Source organism: Episyrphus balteatus, chromosome 1 (assembly GCF_945859705.1).
Source record: "Episyrphus balteatus chromosome 1, idEpiBalt1.1, whole genome shotgun sequence".
NCBI lineage: Eukaryota > Metazoa > Arthropoda > Insecta > Diptera > Syrphidae > Episyrphus > Episyrphus balteatus.
This window is the reverse complement of record NC_079134.1, coordinates 139,815,606-139,840,230: the sequence shown is the minus strand read 5'-3', so window position 1 is coordinate 139,840,230 and position 24,625 is coordinate 139,815,606. Positions and strand designations below refer to the sequence as shown.

At 29.4% G+C, this 24,625-nt stretch overlaps 2 protein-coding genes across 5 annotated transcripts in view; one reads left to right on the top strand and one right to left on the bottom strand.

The window, feature by feature from the left end:
- Window positions 1–20,585, top strand: part of LOC129907173 (H(+)/Cl(-) exchange transporter 7) — a 41,115-nt gene extending 20,530 nt beyond the window's left edge. The window contains exons 8-12 of the mRNA XM_055983261.1: window positions 19,208–19,390; window positions 19,452–19,655; window positions 19,734–19,892; window positions 20,238–20,321; window positions 20,400–20,585. Coding sequence (XP_055839236.1) covers window positions 19,208–19,390; window positions 19,452–19,655; window positions 19,734–19,892; window positions 20,238–20,321; window positions 20,400–20,519 — 750 coding nt within the window. The 3' untranslated portion in view covers window positions 20,520–20,585. The remainder of the gene's footprint in view (window positions 1–19,207; window positions 19,391–19,451; window positions 19,656–19,733; window positions 19,893–20,237; window positions 20,322–20,399) is intronic.
- A 1,519-nt stretch (window positions 20,586–22,104) lies between these two features.
- Window positions 22,105–24,625, bottom strand: part of LOC129907490 (paired amphipathic helix protein Sin3a) — a 53,316-nt gene continuing 50,795 nt past the window's right edge. For all 4 annotated transcript variants that reach the window (XM_055983751.1, XM_055983750.1, XM_055983749.1 and 1 more), the window contains exon 13: window positions 22,105–23,324. In XM_055983751.1, the coding sequence (XP_055839726.1) occupies window positions 23,094–23,324 (231 nt within the window). In that variant the 3' untranslated portion in view covers window positions 22,105–23,093. The remainder of the gene's footprint in view (window positions 23,325–24,625) is intronic.

Sequence of the window (24,625 nt, the reverse complement as noted above, 5' to 3'; positions counted from 1 at the left end):
GATATGAGATCACAGTAGACAAGTCTATGCATTCAGCTTATAAAATCACAAATTTATTTTTTTAAGATTTTCGAAAATTATCCAAGGGGTACCTCTTGTCTAAAAAATCGAAATTTTCAAAAATTTTCTCCAAATCTATTGAATGAGACATCAAAAGAAAGAACTCTTTAAACTCTATTCATAACTGAAAACCAAAAGTTTGTAGGAGTTCGGATTGCTGAATTATTTGCTATCGAAATATTTTATTTTTTTTTTCATTCGGAAGCAGATATTTTCGAATCAAAGTGTCGAAACAAGTTTTGGTTTGCAGATATGAGATCACAGTAGACAAATCTATGCATTCAGCTTATAAAATCACAAATTTATTTTTTTAAGATTTTCGAAAATTATCCAAGGAGTACCTCTTGTCTAAAAAATCGAAATTTTCAAAAATTTTCTTCAAATCTATTGAATGAGACATCAAAAGAAAGAACTCTTTAAACTCTTTTCATAACTGAAAACCAAAAGTTTGTAGGAGTTCGGATTGCTGAATTATTTGCTATCGAAATATTTTTTTTTCTCCTTCATTCGGAAGCAGATATTTTCGGAACAAAGTATCGAAACAAGTTTTGGTTTACAGATATGAGATCACAGTGGACAAGTCTTTGCATTCAGCTAATAAAATCACAAATTTATTTTTTTAAGATTTTCGAAAATTATCCAATTGCTCTTGTCTAAAAAATCGAAATTTTCAAAAATTTTCTCCAAATCTATTGAATGAGACATCAAAAGAAAGAACTCTTTTCATAACTGAAAACCAAAAGTTTGTAGGAGTTCGGATTGCTGAATTATTTGCTATCGAAATATTTTATTTTATTTTTTCATTCGGAAGCAGATATTTTCGAATCAAAGTATCGAAACAAGTTTTGGTTTGCAGATATGAGATCACAGTAGACAAGTCTATGCATTCAGCTTATAAAATCACAAATTTATTTTTTTAAGATTTTCGAAAATTATCCAAGGGGTACCTCTTGTCTAAAAAATCGAAATTTTCAAAAATTTTCTCCAAATCTATTGAATGAGACATCAAAAGAAAGAACTCTTTAAACTCTATTCATAACTGAAAACCAAAAGTTTGTAGGAGTTCGGATTGCTGAATTATTTGCTATCGAAATATTTTTTTTTCTCCTTCATTCGGAAGCAGATATTTTCGGAACAAAGTATCGAAACAAGTTTTGGTTTACAGATATGAGATCACAGTGGACAAGTCTTTGCATTCAGCTAATAAAATCACAAATTTATTTTTTTAAGATTTTCGAAAATTATCCAAGGAGTACCTCTTGTCTAAAAAATCGAAATTTTCAAAAATTTTCTCCAAATCTATTGAATGAGACATCAAAAGAAAAAACTCTTTAAACTCTATTCATAACTGAAAACCAAAGTTTGTAGGAGTTCGGATTGCTGAATTATTTGCTATCGAAATATTTTTTTTCTCCTTCATTCGGAAGCAGATATTTTCGGAACAAAGTATCGAAACAAGTTTTGGTTTACAGATATGAGATCACAGTGGACAAGTCTTTGCATTCAGCTAATAAAATCACAAATTTATTTTTTTAAGATTTTCGAAAATTATCCAAGGGGTACCTCTTGTCTAAAAAATCGAAATTTTCAAAAATTTTCTCCAAATCTATTGAATGAGACATCAAAAGAAAGAACTCTTTAAACTCTATTCATAACTGAAAACCAAAAGTTTGTAGGAGTTCGGATTGCTGAATTATTTGCTATCGAAATATTTTATTTTTTTTTTCATTCGGAAGCAGATATTTTCGAATCAAAGTGTCGAAACAAGTTTTGGTTTGCAGATATGAGATCACAGTAGACAAGTCTATGCATTCAGCTTATAAAATCACAAATTTATTTTTTTAAGATTTTCGAAAATTATCCAAGGGGTGGGCAACTTCTTCCGTCGAAACCGTCCGTCTCCGTCCGATCCGTCGCTTATGGGTTCTTTCCCATAACAACGTGTGTATTTTATCGAGCTGTTAGTCAAAAACTTCGACGGAACGGACGCAACGGATTCTATAGGCTGGGGCCTTAAGTATCCGAATTGAATGAGACATCAAAAGAAAGGACTCTTTTAACTCTATTCATAACTGAAAACCAAAAGTTTGTAGGAGTTCGGATTGCTGAATTATTTGCGATCGAAATATTTTTTTCTCCTTCATTCGGAAGCAGATATTTTCCGAACAAAGTATCGAAATAAGTTTTGGTTTACAGATATGAGATCACAGTGGACAAGTCTTTGCATTCAGCTAATAAAATCACAAATTTATTTTTTTAAGATTTTCGAAAATTATCCAAGATATTTTCGGGACAAAGTATCCGAATTGAATGAGACATCAAAAGAAAGAACTCTTTAAACTCTATTCATAACTGAAAACCAAAAGTTTGTAGGAGTTCGGATTGCTGAATTATTTGCTATCGAAATATTTTTTTCTCCTTCATTCGGAAGCAGATATTTTCGGAACAAAGTATCGAAATAAGTTTTGGTTTACAGATATGAGATCACAGTGGACAAGTCTTTGCATTCAGCTAATAAAATCACAAATTTATTTTTTTAAGATTTTCGAAAATTATCCAAGGGGTACCTCTTGTCTAAAAAATCGAAATTTTCAAAAATTTTCTCCAAATCTATTGAATGAGACATCAAAAGAAAGAACTCTTTAAACTCTATTCATAACTGAAAACCAAAAGTTTGTAGGAGTTCGGATTGCTGAATTATTTGCTATCGAAATATTTTATTTTTTTTTTCATTCGGAAGCAGATATTTTCGAATCAAAGTGTCGAAACAAGTTTTGGTTTGCAGATATGAGATCACAGTAGACAAGTCTATGCATTCAGCTTATAAAATCACAAATTTATTTTTTTAAGATTTTCGAAAATTATCCAAGGGGTACCTCTTGTCTAAAAAATCGAAATTTTCAAAAATTTTCTCCAAATCTATTGAATGAGACATCAAAAGAAAGAACTCTTTAAACTCTATTCATAACTGAAAACCAAAAGTTTGTAGGAGTTCGGATTGCTGAATTATTTGCTATCGAAATATTTTATTTTTTTTTTCATTCGGAAGCAGATATTTTCGAATCAAAGTGTCGAAACAAGTTTTGGTTTGCAGATATGAGATCACAGTAGACAAGTCTATGCATTCAGCTTATAAAATCACAAATTTATTTTTTTAAGATTTTCGAAAATTATCCTCTTGTCTAAAAAATCGAAATTTTCAAAAATTTTCTCCAAATCTATTGAATGAGACATCAAAAGAAAGAACTCTTTAAACTCTATTCATAACTGAAAACCAAAAGTTTGTAGGAGTTCGGATTGCTGAATTATTTGCTATCGAAATATTTAATTTTTTTTTTTCATTCGGAAGCAGATATTTTCGAATCAAAGTGTCGAAACAAGTTTTGGTTTGCAGATATGAGATCACAGTAGACAAGTCTATGCATTCAGCTTATAAAATCACAAATTTATTTTTTTAAGATTTTCGAAAATTATCCTCTTGTCTAAAAAATCGAAATTTTCAAAAATTTTCTCCAAATCTATTGAATGAGACATCAAAAGAAAGAACTCTTTAAACTCTATTCATAACTGAAAACCAAAAGTTTGTAGGAGTTCGGATTGCTGAATTATTTGCTATCGAAATATTTTATTTTTTTTTTCATTCGGAAGCAGATATTTTCGAATCAAAGTGTCGAAACAAGTTTTGGTTTGCAGATATGAGATCACAGTAGACAAGTCTATGCATTCAGCTTATAAAATCACAAATTTATTTTTTTAAGATTTTCGAAAATTATCCAAGGGGTACCTCTTGTCTAAAAAATCGAAATTTTCAAAAATTTTCTCCAAATCTATTGAATGAGACATCAAAAGAAAGAACTCTTTAAACTCTATTCATAACTGAAAACCAAAAGTTTGTAGGAGTTCGGATTGCTGAATTATTTGCTATCGAAATATTTTATTTTTTTTTTCATTCGGAAGCAGATATTTTCGAATCAAAGTGTCGAAACAAGTTTTGGTTTGCAGATATGAGATCACAGTAGACAAATCTATGCATTCAGCTTATAAAATCACAAATTTATTTTTTTAAGATTTTCGAAAATTATCCAAGGAGTACCTCTTGTCTAAAAAATCGAAATTTTCAAAAATTTTCTTCAAATCTATTGAATGAGACATCAAAAGAAAGAACTCTTTAAACTCTTTTCATAACTGAAAACCAAAAGTTTGTAGGAGTTCGGATTGCTGAATTATTTGCTATCGAAATATTTTTTTCTCCTTCATTCGGAAGCAGATATTTTCGGAACAAAGTATCGAAATAAGTTTTGGTTTACAGATATGAGATCACAGTGGACAAGTCTTTGCATTCAGCTAATAAAATCACAAATTTATTTTTTTAAGATTTTCGAAAATTATCCAAGGGGTACCTCTTGTCTAAAAAATCGAAATTTTCAAAAATTTTCTCCAAATCTATTGAATGAGACATCAAAAGAAAGAACTCTTTAAACTCTATTCATAACTGAAAACCAAAAGTTTGTAGGAGTTCGGATTGCTGAATTATTTGCTATCGAAATATTTTATTTTTTTTTTCATTCGGAAGCAGATATTTTCGAATCAAAGTGTCGAAACAAGTTTTGGTTTGCAGATATGAGATCACAGTAGACAAGTCTATGCATTCAGCTTATAAAATCACAAATTTATTTTTTTAAGATTTTCGAAAATTATCCAAGGGGTACCTCTTGTCTAAAAAATCGAAATTTTCAAAAATTTTCTCCAAATCTATTGAATGAGACATCAAAAGAAAGAACTCTTTAAACTCTATTCATAACTGAAAACCAAAAGTTTGTAGGAGTTCGGATTGCTGAATTATTTGCTATCGAAATATTTTATTTTTTTTTTCATTCGGAAGCAGATATTTTCGAATCAAAGTGTCGAAACAAGTTTTGGTTTGCAGATATGAGATCACAGTAGACAAGTCTATGCATTCAGCTTATAAAATCACAAATTTATTTTTTTAAGATTTTCGAAAATTATCCTCTTGTCTAAAAAATCGAAATTTTCAAAAATTTTCTCCAAATCTATTGAATGAGACATCAAAAGAAAGAACTCTTTAAACTCTATTCATAACTGAAAACCAAAAGTTTGTAGGAGTTCGGATTGCTGAATTATTTGCTATCGAAATATTTAATTTTTTTTTTTCATTCGGAAGCAGATATTTTCGAATCAAAGTGTCGAAACAAGTTTTGGTTTGCAGATATGAGATCACAGTAGACAAGTCTATGCATTCAGCTTATAAAATCACAAATTTATTTTTTTAAGATTTTCGAAAATTATCCTCTTGTCTAAAAAATCGAAATTTTCAAAAATTTTCTCCAAATCTATTGAATGAGACATCAAAAGAAAGAACTCTTTAAACTCTATTCATAACTGAAAACCAAAAGTTTGTAGGAGTTCGGATTGCTGAATTATTTGCTATCGAAATATTTTATTTTTTTTTTCATTCGGAAGCAGATATTTTCGAATCAAAGTGTCGAAACAAGTTTTGGTTTGCAGATATGAGATCACAGTAGACAAGTCTATGCATTCAGCTTATAAAATCACAAATTTATTTTTTTAAGATTTTCGAAAATTATCCAAGGGGTACCTCTTGTCTAAAAAATCGAAATTTTCAAAAATTTTCTCCAAATCTATTGAATGAGACATCAAAAGAAAGAACTCTTTAAACTCTTTTCATAACTGAAAACCAAAAGTTTGTAGGAGTTCGGATTGCTGAATTATTTGCTATCGAAATATTTTATTTTTTTTTTCATTCGGAAGCAGATATTTTCGAATCAAAGTGTCGAAACAAGTTTTGGTTTGCAGATATGAGATCACAGTAGACAAATCTATGCATTCAGCTTATAAAATCACAAATTTATTTTTTTAAGATTTTCGAAAATTATCCAAGGAGTACCTCTTGTCTAAAAAATCGAAATTTTCAAAAATTTTCTTCAAATCTATTGAATGAGACATCAAAAGAAAGAACTCTTTAAACTCTTTTCATAACTGAAAACCAAAAGTTTGTAGGAGTTCGGATTGCTGAATTATTTGCTATCGAAATATTTTTTTTTCTCCTTCATTCGGAAGCAGATATTTTCGGAACAAAGTATCGAAACAAGTTTTGGTTTACAGATATGAGATCACAGTGGACAAGTCTTTGCATTCAGCTAATAAAATCACAAATTTATTTTTTTAAGATTTTCGAAAATTATCCAATTGCTCTTGTCTAAAAAATCGAAATTTTCAAAAATTTTCTCCAAATCTATTGAATGAGACATCAAAAGAAAGAACTCTTTAAACTCTTTTCATAACTGAAAACCAAAAGTTTGTAGGAGTTCGGATTGCTGAATTATTTGCTATCGAAATATTTTATTTTATTTTTTCATTCGGAAGCAGATATTTTCGAATCAAAGTATCGAAACAAGTTTTGGTTTGCAGATATGAGATCACAGTAGACAAGTCTATGCATTCAGCTTATAAAATCACAAATTTATTTTTTTAAGATTTTCGAAAATTATCCAAGGGGTACCTCTTGTCTAAAAAATCGAAATTTTCAAAAATTTTCTCCAAATCTATTGAATGAGACATCAAAAGAAAGAACTCTTTAAACTCTATTCATAACTGAAAACCAAAAGTTTGTAGGAGTTCGGATTGCTGAATTATTTGCTATCGAAATATTTTTTTTTCTCCTTCATTCGGAAGCAGATATTTTCGGAACAAAGTATCGAAACAAGTTTTGGTTTACAGATATGAGATCACAGTGGACAAGTCTTTGCATTCAGCTAATAAAATCACAAATTTATTTTTTTAAGATTTTCGAAAATTATCCAAGGAGTACCTCTTGTCTAAAAAATCGAAATTTTCAAAAATTTTCTCCAAATCTATTGAATGAGACATCAAAAGAAAAAACTCTTTAAACTCTATTCATAACTGAAAACCAAAGTTTGTAGGAGTTCGGATTGCTGAATTATTTGCTATCGAAATATTTTTTTTCTCCTTCATTCGGAAGCAGATATTTTCGGAACAAAGTATCGAAACAAGTTTTGGTTTACAGATATGAGATCACAGTGGACAAGTCTTTGCATTCAGCTAATAAAATCACAAATTTATTTTTTTAAGATTTTCGAAAATTATCCAAGGGGTACCTCTTGTCTAAAAAATCGAAATTTTCAAAAATTTTCTCCAAATCTATTGAATGAGACATCAAAAGAAAGAACTCTTTAAACTCTATTCATAACTGAAAACCAAAAGTTTGTAGGAGTTCGGATTGCTGAATTATTTGCTATCGAAATATTTTATTTTTTTTTTCATTCGGAAGCAGATATTTTCGAATCAAAGTGTCGAAACAAGTTTTGGTTTGCAGATATGAGATCACAGTAGACAAGTCTATGCATTCAGCTAATAAAATCACAAATTTATTTTTTTAAGATTTTCGAAAATTATCCAAGGGGTGGGCAACTTCTTCCGTCGAAACCGTCCGTCTCCGTCCGATCCGTCGCTTATGGGTTCTTTCCCATAACAACGTGTGTATTTTATCGAGCTGTTAGTCAAAAACTTCGACGGAACGGACGCAACGGATTCTATGGGCTGGGGCCTTAAGTATCCGAATTGAATGAGACATCAAAAGAAAGGACTCTTTTAACTCTATTCATAACTGAAAACCAAAAGTTTGTAGGAGTTCGGATTGCTGAATTATTTGCGATCGAAATATTTTTTTCTCCTTCATTCGGAAGCAGATATTTTCCGAACAAAGTATCGAAATAAGTTTTGGTTTACAGATATGAGATCACAGTGGACAAGTCTTTGCATTCAGCTAATAAAATCACAAATTTATTTTTTTAAGATTTTCGAAAATTATCCAAGATATTTTCGGGACAAAGTATCCGAATTGAATGAGACATCAAAAGAAAGAACTCTTTAAACTCTATTCATAACTGAAAACCAAAAGTTTGTAGGAGTTCGGATTGCTGAATTATTTGCTATCGAAATATTTTTTTCTCCTTCATTCGGAAGCAGATATTTTCGGAACAAAGTATCGAAATAAGTTTTGGTTTACAGATATGAGATCACAGTGGACAAGTCTTTGCATTCAGCTAATAAAATCACAAATTTATTTTTTTAAGATTTTCGAAAATTATCCAAGGGGTACCTCTTGTCTAAAAAATCGAAATTTTCAAAAATTTTCTCCAAATCTATTGAATGAGACATCAAAAGAAAGAACTCTTTAAACTCTATTCATAACTGAAAACCAAAAGTTTGTAGGAGTTCGGATTGCTGAATTATTTGCTATCGAAATATTTTATTTTTTTTTTCATTCGGAAGCAGATATTTTCGAATCAAAGTGTCGAAACAAGTTTTGGTTTGCAGATATGAGATCACAGTAGACAAGTCTATGCATTCAGCTTATAAAATCACAAATTTATTTTTTTAAGATTTTCGAAAATTATCCAAGGGGTACCTCTTGTCTAAAAAATCGAAATTTTCAAAAATTTTCTCCAAATCTATTGAATGAGACATCAAAAGAAAGAACTCTTTAAACTCTATTCATAACTGAAAACCAAAAGTTTGTAGGAGTTCGGATTGCTGAATTATTTGCTATCGAAATATTTTATTTTTTTTTTCATTCGGAAGCAGATATTTTCGAATCAAAGTGTCGAAACAAGTTTTGGTTTGCAGATATGAGATCACAGTAGACAAGTCTATGCATTCAGCTTATAAAATCACAAATTTATTTTTTTAAGATTTTCGAAAATTATCCTCTTGTCTAAAAAATCGAAATTTTCAAAAATTTTCTCCAAATCTATTGAATGAGACATCAAAAGAAAGAACTCTTTAAACTCTATTCATAACTGAAAACCAAAAGTTTGTAGGAGTTCGGATTGCTGAATTATTTGCTATCGAAATATTTAATTTTTTTTTTCATTCGGAAGCAGATATTTTCGAATCAAAGTGTCGAAACAAGTTTTGGTTTGCAGATATGAGATCACAGTAGACAAGTCTATGCATTCAGCTTATAAAATCACAAATTTATTTTTTTAAGATTTTCGAAAATTATCCTCTTGTCTAAAAAATCGAAATTTTCAAAAATTTTCTCCAAATCTATTGAATGAGACATCAAAAGAAAGAACTCTTTAAACTCTATTCATAACTGAAAACCAAAAGTTTGTAGGAGTTCGGATTGCTGAATTATTTGCTATCGAAATATTTTATTTTTTTTTTCATTCGGAAGCAGATATTTTCGAATCAAAGTGTCGAAACAAGTTTTGGTTTGCAGATATGAGATCACAGTAGACAAGTCTATGCATTCAGCTTATAAAATCACAAATTTATTTTTTTAAGATTTTCGAAAATTATCCTCTTGTCTAAAAAATCGAAATTTTCAAAAATTTTCTCCAAATCTATTGAATGAGACATCAAAAGAAAGAACTCTTTAAACTCTTTTCATAACTGAAAACCAAAAGTTTGTAGGAGTTCGGATTGCTGAATTATTTGCTATCGAAATATTTTTTTTTCTCCTTCATTCGGAAGCAGATATTTTCGGAACAAAGTATCGAAACAAGTTTTGGTTTACAGATATGAGATCACAGTGGACAAGTCTTTGCATTCAGCTAATAAAATCACAAATTTATTTTTTTAAGATTTTCGAAAATTATCCAATTGGTACCTCTTGTCTAAAAAATCGAAATTTTCAAAAATTTTCTCCAAATCTATTGAATGAGACATCAAAAGAAAGAACTCTTTAAACTCTATTCATAACTGAAAACCAAAAGTTTGTAGGAGTTCGGATTGCTGAATTATTTGCTATCGAAATATTTTATTTTTTTTTTTCATTCGGAAGCAGATATTTTCGAATCAAAGTGTCGAAACAAGTTTTGGTTTGCAGATATGAGATAACAGTAGACAAGTCTATGCATTCAGCTTATAAAATCACAAATTTATTTTTTTAAGATTTTCGAAAATTATCCAAGGGGTACCTCTTGTCTAAAAAATCGAAATTTTCAAAAATTTTCTCCAAATCTATTGAATGAGACATCAAAAGAAAAAACTCTTTAAACTCTATTCATAACTGAAAACCAAAGTTTGTAGGAGTTCGGATTGCTGAATTATTTGCTATCGAAATATTTTTTTTCTCCTTCATTCGGAAGCAGATATTTTCGGAACAAAGTATCGAAACAAGTTTTGGTTTACAGATATGAGATCACAGTGGACAAGTCTTTGCATTCAGCTAATAAAATCACAAATTTATTTTTTTAAGATTTTCGAAAATTATCCAAGGGGTACCTCTTGTCTAAAAAATCGAAATTTTCAAAAATTTTCTCCAAATCTATTGAATGAGACATCAAAAGAAAGAACTCTTTAAACTCTATTCATAACTGAAAACCAAAAGTTTGTAGGAGTTCGGATTGCTGAATTATTTGCTATCGAAATATTTTATTTTTTTTTTCATTCGGAAGCAGATATTTTCGAATCAAAGTGTCGAAACAAGTTTTGGTTTGCAGATATGAGATCACAGTAGACAAGTCTATGCATTCAGCTAATAAAATCACAAATTTATTTTTTTAAGATTTTCGAAAATTATCCAAGGGGTGGGCAACTTCTTCCGTCGAAACCGTCCGTCTCCGTCCGATCCGTCGCTTATGGGTTCTTTCCCATAACAACGTGTGTATTTTATCGAGCTGTTAGTCAAAAACTTCGACGGAACGGACGCAACGGATTCTATGGGCTGGGGCCTTAAGTATCCGAATTGAATGAGACATCAAAAGAAAGGACTCTTTTAACTCTATTCATAACTGAAAACCAAAAGTTTGTAGGAGTTCGGATTGCTGAATTATTTGCGATCGAAATATTTTTTTCTCCTTCATTCGGAAGCAGATATTTTCCGAACAAAGTATCGAAATAAGTTTTGGTTTACAGATATGAGATCACAGTGGACAAGTCTTTGCATTCAGCTAATAAAATCACAAATTTATTTTTTTAAGATTTTCGAAAATTATCCAAGATATTTTCGGGACAAAGTATCCGAATTGAATGAGACATCAAAAGAAAGAACTCTTTAAACTCTATTCATAACTGAAAACCAAAAGTTTGTAGGAGTTCGGATTGCTGAATTATTTGCTATCGAAATATTTTTTTCTCCTTCATTCGGAAGCAGATATTTTCGGAACAAAGTATCGAAATAAGTTTTGGTTTACAGATATGAGATCACAGTGGACAAGTCTTTGCATTCAGCTAATAAAATCACAAATTTATTTTTTTAAGATTTTCGAAAATTATCCAAGGGGTACCTCTTGTCTAAAAAATCGAAATTTTCAAAAATTTTCTCCAAATCTATTGAATGAGACATCAAAAGAAAGAACTCTTTAAACTCTATTCATAACTGAAAACCAAAAGTTTGTAGGAGTTCGGATTGCTGAATTATTTGCTATCGAAATATTTTATTTTTTTTTTCATTCGGAAGCAGATATTTTCGAATCAAAGTGTCGAAACAAGTTTTGGTTTGCAGATATGAGATCACAGTAGACAAGTCTATGCATTCAGCTTATAAAATCACAAATTTATTTTTTTAAGATTTTCGAAAATTATCCAAGGGGTACCTCTTGTCTAAAAAATCGAAATTTTCAAAAATTTTCTCCAAATCTATTGAATGAGACATCAAAAGAAAGAACTCTTTAAACTCTATTCATAACTGAAAACCAAAAGTTTGTAGGAGTTCGGATTGCTGAATTATTTGCTATCGAAATATTTTATTTTTTTTTTCATTCGGAAGCAGATATTTTCGAATCAAAGTGTCGAAACAAGTTTTGGTTTGCAGATATGAGATCACAGTAGACAAGTCTATGCATTCAGCTTATAAAATCACAAATTTATTTTTTTAAGATTTTCGAAAATTATCCTCTTGTCTAAAAAATCGAAATTTTCAAAAATTTTCTCCAAATCTATTGAATGAGACATCAAAAGAAAGAACTCTTTAAACTCTATTCATAACTGAAAACCAAAAGTTTGTAGGAGTTCGGATTGCTGAATTATTTGCTATCGAAATATTTAATTTTTTTTTTCATTCGGAAGCAGATATTTTCGAATCAAAGTGTCGAAACAAGTTTTGGTTTGCAGATATGAGATCACAGTAGACAAGTCTATGCATTCAGCTTATAAAATCACAAATTTATTTTTTTAAGATTTTCGAAAATTATCCTCTTGTCTAAAAAATCGAAATTTTCAAAAATTTTCTCCAAATCTATTGAATGAGACATCAAAAGAAAGAACTCTTTAAACTCTATTCATAACTGAAAACCAAAAGTTTGTAGGAGTTCGGATTGCTGAATTATTTGCTATCGAAATATTTTATTTTTTTTTTCATTCGGAAGCAGATATTTTCGAATCAAAGTGTCGAAACAAGTTTTGGTTTGCAGATATGAGATCACAGTAGACAAGTCTATGCATTCAGCTTATAAAATCACAAATTTATTTTTTTAAGATTTTCGAAAATTATCCTCTTGTCTAAAAAATCGAAATTTTCAAAAATTTTCTCCAAATCTATTGAATGAGACATCAAAAGAAAGAACTCTTTAAACTCTTTTCATAACTGAAAACCAAAAGTTTGTAGGAGTTCGGATTGCTGAATTATTTGCTATCGAAATATTTTTTTTTCTCCTTCATTCGGAAGCAGATATTTTCGGAACAAAGTATCGAAACAAGTTTTGGTTTACAGATATGAGATCACAGTGGACAAGTCTTTGCATTCAGCTAATAAAATCACAAATTTATTTTTTTAAGATTTTCGAAAATTATCCAATTGGTACCTCTTGTCTAAAAAATCGAAATTTTCAAAAATTTTCTCCAAATCTATTGAATGAGACATCAAAAGAAAGAACTCTTTAAACTCTATTCATAACTGAAAACCAAAAGTTTGTAGGAGTTCGGATTGCTGAATTATTTGCTATCGAAATATTTTATTTTTTTTTTTCATTCGGAAGCAGATATTTTCGAATCAAAGTGTCGAAACAAGTTTTGGTTTGCAGATATGAGATCACAGTAGACAAGTCTATGCATTCAGCTTATAAAATCACAAATTTATTTTTTTAAGATTTTCGAAAATTATCCAAGGGGTACCTCTTGTCTAAAAAATCGAAATTTTCAAAAATTTTCTCCAAATCTATTGAATGAGACATCAAAAGAAAGAACTCTTTAAACTCTTTTCATAACTGAAAACCAAAAGTTTGTAGGAGTTCGGATTGCTGAATTATTTGCTATCGAAATATTTTATTTTTTTTTTTCATTCGGAAGCAGATATTTTCGAATCAAAGTATCGAAACAAGTTTTGGTTTGCAGATATGAGATCACAGTAGACAAGTCTATGCATTCAGCTTATAAAATCACAAATTTATTTTTTTAAGATTTTCGAAAATTATCCAAGGGGTACCTCTTGTCTAAAAAATCGAAATTTTCAAAAATTTTCTCCAAATCTATTGAATGAGACATCAAAAGAAAAAACTCTTTAAACTCTATTCATAACTGAAAACCAAAGTTTGTAGGAGTTCGGATTGCTGAATTATTTGCTATCGAAATATTTTTTTTCTCCTTCATTCGGAAGCAGATATTTTCGGAACAAAGTATCGAAACAAGTTTTGGTTTACAGATATGAGATCACAGTGGACAAGTCTTTGCATTCAGCTAATAAAATCACAAATTTATTTTTTTAAGATTTTCGAAAATTATCCAAGGGGTACCTCTTGTCTAAAAAATCGAAATTTTCAAAAATTTTCTCCAAATCTATTGAATGAGACATCAAAAGAAAGAACTCTTTAAACTCTATTCATAACTGAAAACCAAAAGTTTGTAGGAGTTCGGATTGCTGAATTATTTGCTATCGAAATATTTTATTTTTTTTTTTCATTCGGAAGCAGATATTTTCGAATCAAAGTGTCGAAACAAGTTTTGGTTTGCAGATATGAGATCACAGTAGACAAGTCTATGCATTCAGCTTATAAAATCACAAATTTATTTTTTTAAGATTTTCGAAAATTATCCAAGGGGTGGGCAACTTCTTCCGTCGAAACCGTCCGTCTCCGTCCGATCCGTCGCTTATGGGTCGCTTCCCATAACAACGTGTGTATTTTATCGAGCTGTCAGTCAAAAACTTCGACGGAACGGACGCAACGGATTCTATGGGCTGGGGCCTTAAGTATCCGAATTGAATGAGACATCAAAAGAAAGGACTCTTTTAACTCTATTCATAACTGAAAACCAAAAGTTTGTAGGAGTTCGGATTGCTGAATTATTTGCGATCGAAATATTTTTTTCTCCTTCATTCGGAAGCAGATATTTTCCGAACAAAGTATCGAAATAAGTTTTGGTTTACAGATATGAGATCACAGTGGACAAGTCTTTGCATTCAGCTAATAAAATCACAAATTTATTTTTTTAAGATTTTCGAAAATTATCCAAGGGGTACCTCTTGTCTAAAAAATCGAAATTTTCAAAAATTTTCTCCAAATCTATTGAATGAGACATCAAAAGAAAGAACTCTTTAAACTCTATTTATAACTGAAAACCAAAAGTTTGTAGGAGTTCGGATTGCTGAATTATTTGCTGTCGAAATATTTTTTTCTCCTTCATTCGGAAGCAGATATTTTCGGAACAAAGTATCGAAATAAGTTTTGGTTTACAGATATGAGATCACAGTGGACAAGTCTTTGCATTCAGCTAATAAAATCACAAATTTATTTTTTTAAGATTTTCGAAAATTATTCAAGGGGTACCTCTTGTCTAAAAAATCGAAATTTTCAAAAATTTTCTCCAAATCTATTGAATGAGACATCAAAAGAAAGAACTCTTTAAACTCTATTCATAACTGAAAACCAAAAGTTTGTAGGAGTTCGGATTGCTGAATTATTTGCTATCGAAATATTTTTTTCTCCTTCATTCGGAAGCAGATATTTTAGGAACAAAGTATCGAAATAAGTTTTGGTTTACAGATATGAGATCACAGTGGACAAGTCTTTGCATTCAGCTAATAAAATCACAAATTTATTTTTTTAAGATTTTCGAAAATTATTCAAGGGGTACCTCTTGTCTAAAAAATCGAAATTTTCAAAAATTTTCTCCAAATCTATTGAATGAGACATCAAAAGAAAGAACTCTTTAAACTCTATTCATAACTGAAAACCAAAAGTTTGTAGGAGTTCGGATTGCTGAATTATTTGCTATCGAAATATTTTATTTTTTTTTTCATTCGGAAGCAGATATTTTCGAATCAAAGTGTCGAAACAAGTTTTGGTTTGCAGATATGAGATCACAGTAGACAAGTCTATGCATTCAGCTTATAAAATCACAAATTTATTTTTTTAAGATTTTCGAAAATTATCCAAGGGGTACCTCTTGTCTAAAAAATCGAAATTTTCAAAAATTTTCTCCAAATCTATTGAATGAGACATCAAAAGAAAGAACTCTTTAAACTCTATTCATAACTGAAAACCAAAAGTTTGTAGGAGTTCGGATTGCTGAATTATTTGCTATCGAAATATTTTTTTTTCTCCTTCATTCGGAAGCAGATATTTTCGGAACAAAGTATCGAAACAAGTTTTGGTTTACAGATATGAGATCACAGTGGACAAGTCTTTGCATTCAGCTAATAAAATCACAAATTTATTTTTTTAAGATTTTCGAAAATTATCCAAGATATTTTCGGGACAAAGTATCCGAATTGAATGAGACATCAAAAGAAAGAACTCTTTAAACTCTATTCATAACTGAAAACCAAAAGTTTGTAGGAGTTCGGATTGCTGAATTATTTGCTATCGAAATATTTTTTTCTCCTTCATTCGGAAGCAGATATTTTCGGAACAAAGTATCGAAATAAGTTTTGGTTTACAGATATGAGATCACAGTGGACAAGTCTTTGCATTCAGCTAATAAAATCACAAATTTATTTTTTTAAGATTTTCGAAAATTATCCAAGGGGTACCTCTTGTCTAAAAAATCGAAATTTTCAAAAATTTTCTCCAAATCTATTGAATGAGACATCAAAAGAAAGAACTCTTTAAACTCTATTTATAACTGAAAACCAAAAGTTTGTAGGAGTTCGGATTGCTGAATTATTTGCGATCGAAATATTTTTTTCTCCTTCATTCGGAAGCAGATATTTTCCGAACAAAGTATCGAAATAAGTTTTGGTTTACAGATATGAGATCACAGTGGACAAGTCTTTGCATTCAGCTAATAAAATCACAAATTTATTTTTTTAAGATTTTCGAAAATTATCCAAGGGGTACCTCTTGTCTAAAAAATCGAAATTTTCAAAAATTTTCTCCAAATCTATTGAATGAGACATCAAAAGAAAGAACTCTTTAAACTCTATTTATAACTGAAAACCAAAAGTTTGTAGGAGTTCGGATTGCTGAATTATTTGCTATCGAAATATTTTTTTCTCCTTCATTCGGAAGCAGATATTTTCGGAACAAAGTATCGAAATAAGTTTTGGTTTACAGATATGAGATCACAGTGAACAAGTCTTTGCATTCAGCTAATAAAATCACAAATTTATTTTTTTAAGATTTTCGAAAATTATCCAAGGGGTACCTCTTGTCTAAAAAATCGAAATTTTCAAAAATTTTCTCCAAATCTATTGAATAAGACATCAAAAGAAAGAACTCTTTAAACTCTATTCATAACTGAAAACCAAAAGTTTGTAGGAGTTCGGATTGCTGAATTATTTGCTATCGAAATATTTTATTTTTTTTTTTCATTCGGAAGCAGATATTTTCGGAACAAAGTATCGAAATAAGTTTTGGTTTACAGATATGAGATCACAGTGAACAAGTCTTTGCATTCAGCTAATAAAATCACAAATTTATTTTTTTAAGATTTTCGAAAATTATCCAAGGGGTACCTCTTGTCTAAAAAATCGAAATTTTCAAAAATTTTCTCCAAATCTATTGAATGAGACATCAAAAGAAAGAACTCTTTAAACTCTATTCATAACTGAAAACCAAAAGTTTGTAGGAGTTCGGATTGCTGAATTATTTGCTATCGAAATATTTTATTTTTTTTTTTCATTCGGAAGCAGATATTTTCGAATCAAAGTGTCGAAACAAGTTTTGGTTTGCAGATATGAGATCACAGTAGACAAGTCTATGCATTCAGCTTATAAAATCACAAATTTATTTTTTTAAGATTTTCGAAAATTATCCAAGGGGTACCTCTTGTCTAAAAAATCGAAATTTTCAAAAATTTTCTCCAAATCTATTGAATGAGACATCAAAAGAAAGAACTCTTTAAACGGTATCCATAACTGAAAACCAAAAGTTTGTAGGAGTTCGGATTGCTGAATTATTTGCTATCGAAATATTTTATTTTTTTTTTATTCGGAAGCAGATATTTTCGAATCAAAGTGTCGAAACAAGTTTTGGTTTGCAGATATGAGATCACAGTAGACAAGTCTATGCATTCAGCTTATAAAATCACAAATTTATTTTTTTAAGATTTTCGAAAATTATCCAAGGGGTACCTCTTGTCTAAAAAATCGAAATTTTCAAAAATTTTCTCCAAATCTATTGAATAAGACATCAAAAGAAAGAACTCTTTAACCTCTATTCGTAACTGAAAACCAAAAGTTTGTAGGAGTTCGGATTGCTGAATTATTTGCTATCGAAATATTTTTTTCTCCTTCATTCGGAAGCAGATATTTTAGGAACAAAGTATCGAAATAAGTTTTGGTTTACAGATATGAGATCACAGTGGACAAGTCTTTGCATTCAGCTAATAAAATCACAAATTTATTTTTTTAAGATTTTCGAAAATTATCCAAAATATTTTCGGAACAAAGTATCCGAATTGAATGAGACATCAAAAAAAAAGAACTCTTTAAACTCTATTCATAACTGAAAACCAAAAGTTTGTAGGAGTTCGGATTGCTGAATTATTTGCTATCGAAATATTTTTTTCTCCTTCATTCGGAAGCAGATATTTTCCGAACAAAGTATCGAAATAAATTTTGGTTTACAGATATGAGATCACAGTGAACAGGCCTATGCAATTAGCGAATAAAATCACAAATTTATTTTTTTAAGATTTTCGAAAATTATCCAAGAGGTCCTCTTGTCTAAAAAAACGGAGTTTTCAAAAATTTTCTCCAAATATTTCGAATGAGACATCAAAAGAAAGGACGCTTTAAACTCTATTCGTAACTTAAAACTAAAAGTTTGTAGGAGTTCGGATTGCTGAATTATTTGCTATCGAAATATTTTTTTTCTCCTTCATTCGGAAGCAGATATTTTAAGAACAAAGTATCGAAATAAGTTTTGGTTTACAGATATGAGATCACAGTGGACAAGTCCTTGCATTCAGCTAATAAAATCACAAATTTATTTTTTTAAGATTTTCGAAAATTATCCAAGATATTTTCGGAACAAAGTATCCGAATTGAATGAGACATCAAAAGAAAGAACTCTTTAAACTCTATTCATAACTGAAAACCAAAAGTTTGTAGGAGTTCGGATTGCTAAATTATTTGCAATCGAAATATTTTTTTTTTCATTCGGAAGCAGATATTTTCGAATCAAAGTGTCGAAACAAGTTTTGGTTTACTGATATGAGATCACTATGTGAATAGCATAATAGCCACCGTTTGAAATAAAAAAAAATATTTTTTTGTACCGTTATTAACGTTACCTGCCTCTTGGCATCCAACTTGCATTGACTTTTGAAAAGTAAAGGTGGTCATTAAAAATGTTCGGTATAGTACTTGTGATCTCTGCCATCATTTTCACCTTCATTCGAGCATCCTCACGTACAATTTTCTCGACTTCTTAAATCCTTTTATCCGTATGAACAGTAAGGAAGCGCCTGAGCGAGGATCGTCTTCAATGGTCTCTGCCGCTTTTAAAACTCCCTTGAATACTTTTGCAAACGAATGGGTCAGAACCTTTTTAAACAGCCATAATTTCTTCACAAATATTTTTTTTTACTTTTACCTTGCTTCGTTAAAAAAATGAATTACAGTTTGGGGCTCAATTTTTACTATTAAAACATGCCTAGGAAAATTGTTGACCTTCGAACTACGATGAAAGTTTTTATAACAAATTTCCTAAGGCCAAGTTTATAATTTAATCTGTTTTTTTTTTTTTTTCTTGTTAAGGTATTTCTTCATCCGGGAAAATATGCTTTAATCGGAGCTGCTGCTCATATGGGAGGTGTTCTCCGAATGACAATAAGTCTTAGCGTAATATTAATTGAAACAACTGGTGTTGAAACAATATTCTTCTTTCCCTTGATCATCACACTTATCAGCGCTAAATGGGTTGGAGACTATTTCAATGAGGTAAAATATTAAACTTACTCAATTTGTCAAATATGTAGTTAATATAAATTAAATTTTATAGGGCATTTATGATATCCAAATTCATGTGAATCATGTTCCAATACTTCCATGGGAACCAACACGTTCTCATCTGGGCCTAACAGCATCGAAAATAATGAGCTCTCCTGTTGTTTGTATAAAACTTCGTGATAAAGCAAAGTATATTTACGATGTTCTTAAAAAATATGACCACAATGGATTTCCAGTTGTTGAAGATGTGCAAGGGGTACGTATTTTTTCAAATTATTGTTATTTTATTATTTTTCATGTAATAACTCAACCTCTTTTGAATACAAATTTGCAGAACGACAGAGCACATGGCCGAGTTTGTGGTATTATCTTACGATCTCAGCTCATTGTTATCTTACTAAAGAGCCTGTATGAAGAGAAAAAACAGTTTTGGGAAAATGAAGTTACTATTCAGACGTTCCGGGATGTTTATCCGAGATATCCATCAATCGATGTGAGTTAAATTAACGTTTTGTTTGACTGTAAATACAAACATGCCAATTTATATCAGTTTTTCTAGTTTACAAAAATTAAAATTCTGAACTTAAGAGGGTCTTTTGCGAAAAGGCTCTTGGGCCAAATTTATTCACTCTCCATCAAATTCATTAAAAAGGGGAAATTTTAAAATTTGTATGCGAATTGACAGTTTTTTTTAAATTTTTAATTTAGATTTTAAATATAATGGAGTGAATAAATTGGGCCTTAGATTTGAAAACTCTCATAAGTTGAGATGTCTTTAATCACTCTTCTATTTTAATCTTATAATATTATATAATAAATTTGTTTCTTTTTCTTTTAGTGCGTTAAAATGCATTCAGACAAAGTTGATTACACAGTTAACTTAGACATTTTTATGAATCCTTCGCCTGTGAGGGCCAATGAGGTAAAGAATTTTGTTGGATTTATTTTTATTTTCTGAAAATAACATGCATTTATATGTATTTTTTTTTAATTATTTCAGTTTGATACAGTACCAAGAATATTCAATAAGTTTCGCGCCTTGGGCTTGAGGCATATAATTGTGATTGACAAGGAAAATCGAGTTGTTGGAATTATAACACGGAAAGATTTTTTAAAATAATTTAATTGTTTTTTTTTTACGTTTTCACAATTTTTAAATTTTAAGATTATAAACTTTGAAGAAGTATTTTTTTAAACGAAATAATAAACTGTTTAAAATATGTATATTTCTTGTTTTTTTTATTGTTGTTTTTTTTTTACAGAGGTAAAAAATTGAGAAATTGACAAAGCCTCCGAGAGTATTACTGTTATAGAAAAGTGCACCTCAATCTATACTAAGGCGTTAGAATTCAGCAGAAAATTTTAAGTTAATAATCATTTTTGCATTATTAATTAATAATTAAAAAGGACATTATCAAGAATTTGGTGAGCTCTTCGCACACAGATTCACAGAAAATAATTAAGGATTGAAAACTATATACGTATCTATGGCTTCGAGACGAGTTTAAGTTTAAGGATATAAGTTTAAAGTCTATGCATTTAGGAACAAAAATTAAAAATCTATTTTTCTGGATTTTCGAAAAAAAATCCAAGGTTAACCCCTTGCCGAAAAATAGCATTTAAAAAAAATGTCGCCAGATCCGTCGATTGAGCCATCAAAAGAAAGGTATGTTTAAGCTCTTTACAAAAGTGAAAACCAAAAGTTTGTAAGACTTTTTCGGTTTCGGTTGCAAAATTATTTGCAATGTAAATATTCAGCCATATCGTGAGCTTCGCGATAGCAAAACTCCACCCGGACAAAATTGATTTTCATTTTTCAACTATTTTGAGTTTCGGGCGGAAAGTTGTTCACAGCCGAAAAAATTTCCCGTATTGAAATTTGTATTCCGTTAATATGCAAGCTTGTCGCCAGTTTTTCTCTGGTCTATTTTTTAATGGAATTTTGTTATTTGATTTCGTTTAATAACGGTTAGGACCATTCTCTGCTTTCAAAACTTTAGAAATTTAATTTTTATCGCAATAAGGCTGTTGGATTGCAAAATAAAAAACAGGATTCGAACCCTTGTGTGGTGAAGTGCACATTGAATCAATCAATTGGAGCAATCCTCACCAAATTAGTTTGTTGTTAATCTCAAATTAATTACGAAAAAAAAATGGAAACAAAAAATCGTGGGAGATTCACGATATGAAAATTCTCTGCAAGGGTGCTTCTTTTTCTTTTTAAAAAAATCCCATAAAATTGTTGATAGGACTGAATAGCTTTAAAATTCCGGGTGAACAAAAATATTTCGGGTGGAAAAATTTTCACCTACCAACTAACAACTTTGCGTTTGTTTTTTTGCTGTTTACGGCGAAATGTTTCATGTTCAAATTAATTATTGATTAAAAAAACATCTCGACTAAATTTTTTGAATGTTTTGATAAATAAATAAAACCAAAATTATATATATTTTTTTTAAATTATTTCTTTATATATTTTCTTTCATTTCATAATGAAACAAACAAAAAAATACATCTAACGTTCACTTCTTTAAAATATTTCTGACTTATTATATAAAAAAAAATATTAATAATTAAAAAACTAATCATAAATTACATAAATTTAAAAGTATGTATTTATAATAATGTATAGTATATATATAATTTTATATATAAAAAAAACTTAACCGATATTTTAACTCTCATTTTTTTATTCTCGCACATTGTTTTTTTTTTTTTTTTGTTTAAGTGTATTTTATTTTTATTTTGTTTTGTATTTATATTCTATCCATTTTTTAACTTCGATTTTTTTTTTTTCTATTTTTTGTTTAATAATAATGAATGTTGCCTTAATATACAATATATACAAATACAGACTTAAAAACTACTCATAATTATAAATACACATAAGAAAAAATCTTAAATTTAAGATACACCTTTTTTTTAATTAAAAAATAAATAAAAATACTTTTTTTTAAGTGCTTTGAGAGAAGTGTGTTTTGTTTTGTTGGTCGTGGAGAATTTTTTGTGTTTTGTTTATTTTTTTTATAATTTTTTTTGTTTTTTTTTTATATATAAAAATGTATGAATAACAAAAATATATATATATTTTACATCTTTTCACACAAAATATTTGTATATGTTTATATATATATTTTTTTATCATATTTACATTGAATTAGTTTTTTATACAATTACATTTTTTTTTTAATTTAACTAAACATGAGAAAGAGAAAAATGCAACAAGATAGATTTAATTTTTTTTTTTTACAAATCTGTTGAACTTTAATATTTATGGATTTGAATGGATTGAAAATTATAGTCAAAAAACTAAAAAATAATATTAAATGAAATTTGTTTGTCTCGTTCTATAGATACATTATTTACATAATTGTTTTTTTTTTTCCAAGCGGTTGTCGGTTTTTTTTTCAGTTTATGGCGAAAAGTATTTTGTTTTGAGAGAGATTGATGATGGAGCTTAAAAACTTAAATAGTTTTTAAGTTCCATTGTTCCGGAACATTACGGAACTGGAAAAACGACAACATAGTCCTGACCTGAGATCATTTTGGGGCTCCCATAACCATACTACTGTCCGGCATTTGGTTTATAATACACTTCCTCGGTTGGTAAAGGAGGAGATTTTTTCTAATCAACGTCAATGAATCCGAGGTGTTATATCGTTGACGTTTATAGTGTAGTATTTATTTAATTAGTTCAACTTTCTGCCACTCTTACTCTGTACCGATTAAAATGTCTGTAGGGAGTCTTTTTGATGTCGTTTTCTTGAACTATAGATGTTATAATGTTTGGTTCGATTTCGGGACCTTTACCAAGCAGCCAATCGGTACACATTTGTCGTTGATTGTCACTGACATTTTGATCGAGCCATTTGTTTGTAAATAATTGGAAACGCTTTTGTTTTCTTTGCGTAAGCAGGGAATGAGTCTGTAAGAGAAAAAAAAAGCAAATATTATTAGATTTGTTGGAAGTAATAATTTTTATTATTTCTAAGATTAATATAGGCTAATGGGTATTTAACTATAACCTAAGTAATATCTCCGTATCTCATAAACAATAAATAAAAATATGGGATCAAGGCTCGGATTTATACGCAAATGCATATATTTTTAGACGGCATTAGAAACAAATGAATAGAAAGATTTTACAAGAAATTTACTTTAAAGTGGCATTCAATCGTTAGCTTATTTTTTTTGCATATTTTGTTGTTATAAGTGCATAATATTCTGAATTATTTAGCATATTTTCAGAATAAATGCATATTTTTTGGGCATATTAAAAAAAAAAAACTTTAAAGACTTAAAACTGATTTTACCAAAGTGTAAAAGCACTTTAAAAATTCCAGAGTATGACACCCAGAAGGGTGCATAAACATAAACACCAAAATAATTTGATTTCAAGAAATTACCACCCTTTTTATGACATCCGTCAAAATTTTATATGAAGCAGATTATTCTTTTACAATTAACACGTGTTCAAGTTTAGCAACATTTGAAAATTTATGACAAATGGTCGAAAAAGAATTTCGTGTTTTGATAAAACATTTTTTTCAATAAAGAAAAACACCGTTGAAGCAAAATCAATGCTTGATAATCATTATTCGAAGTCTGCTCGTGGAAAATCAACTTTTGTAAGCTGGTATGTAGAATGTAAGGCTCCAAGAGGTGGTCATACCAGAAAACATCGAAAGTGCACAAAACCTTTTTAGGAAATCGAAAAGTGAAATTGCGCGAGATAGTCTTAGGTTTTATTTTGGAATAGCATTTGGCGATGAGAAAACTCTTTTCAAAGCAGGTGCCGCGTTTGCTCACAGTGAACCAAAAACAGCAACGTATCGATATCGATTCCGTTTCTGTTTTCTATATGCAAAAAAAATCCCCTTTTTTACTAAGACAATGATCCGTCTAACAAGTCGTTGGCTAGTATGGCCAAATTCTGTCGATTATTCTTTCAATTGCTTCCACACTCACACTATTTACAGTCCTGCGTAGTCTCGTCATAATAAAGTATTTAAGAATAACACTGTCCAACACACAAACATTTTCCAGACCGTTTTTTATGATTTCTTACTAAATTTAGGGTCCTGATTCTAAAAATAATATTAGTTTTTTTTTTTAGCAGCTCTAGTTTTTAAATTATTCATACATGAAAAGGCAAAGAAATTCATACAATTTTTTTTATTTGTTAAATTTTTTTTTATTAAAATTTTGTTTGTATTTTTATTTTAC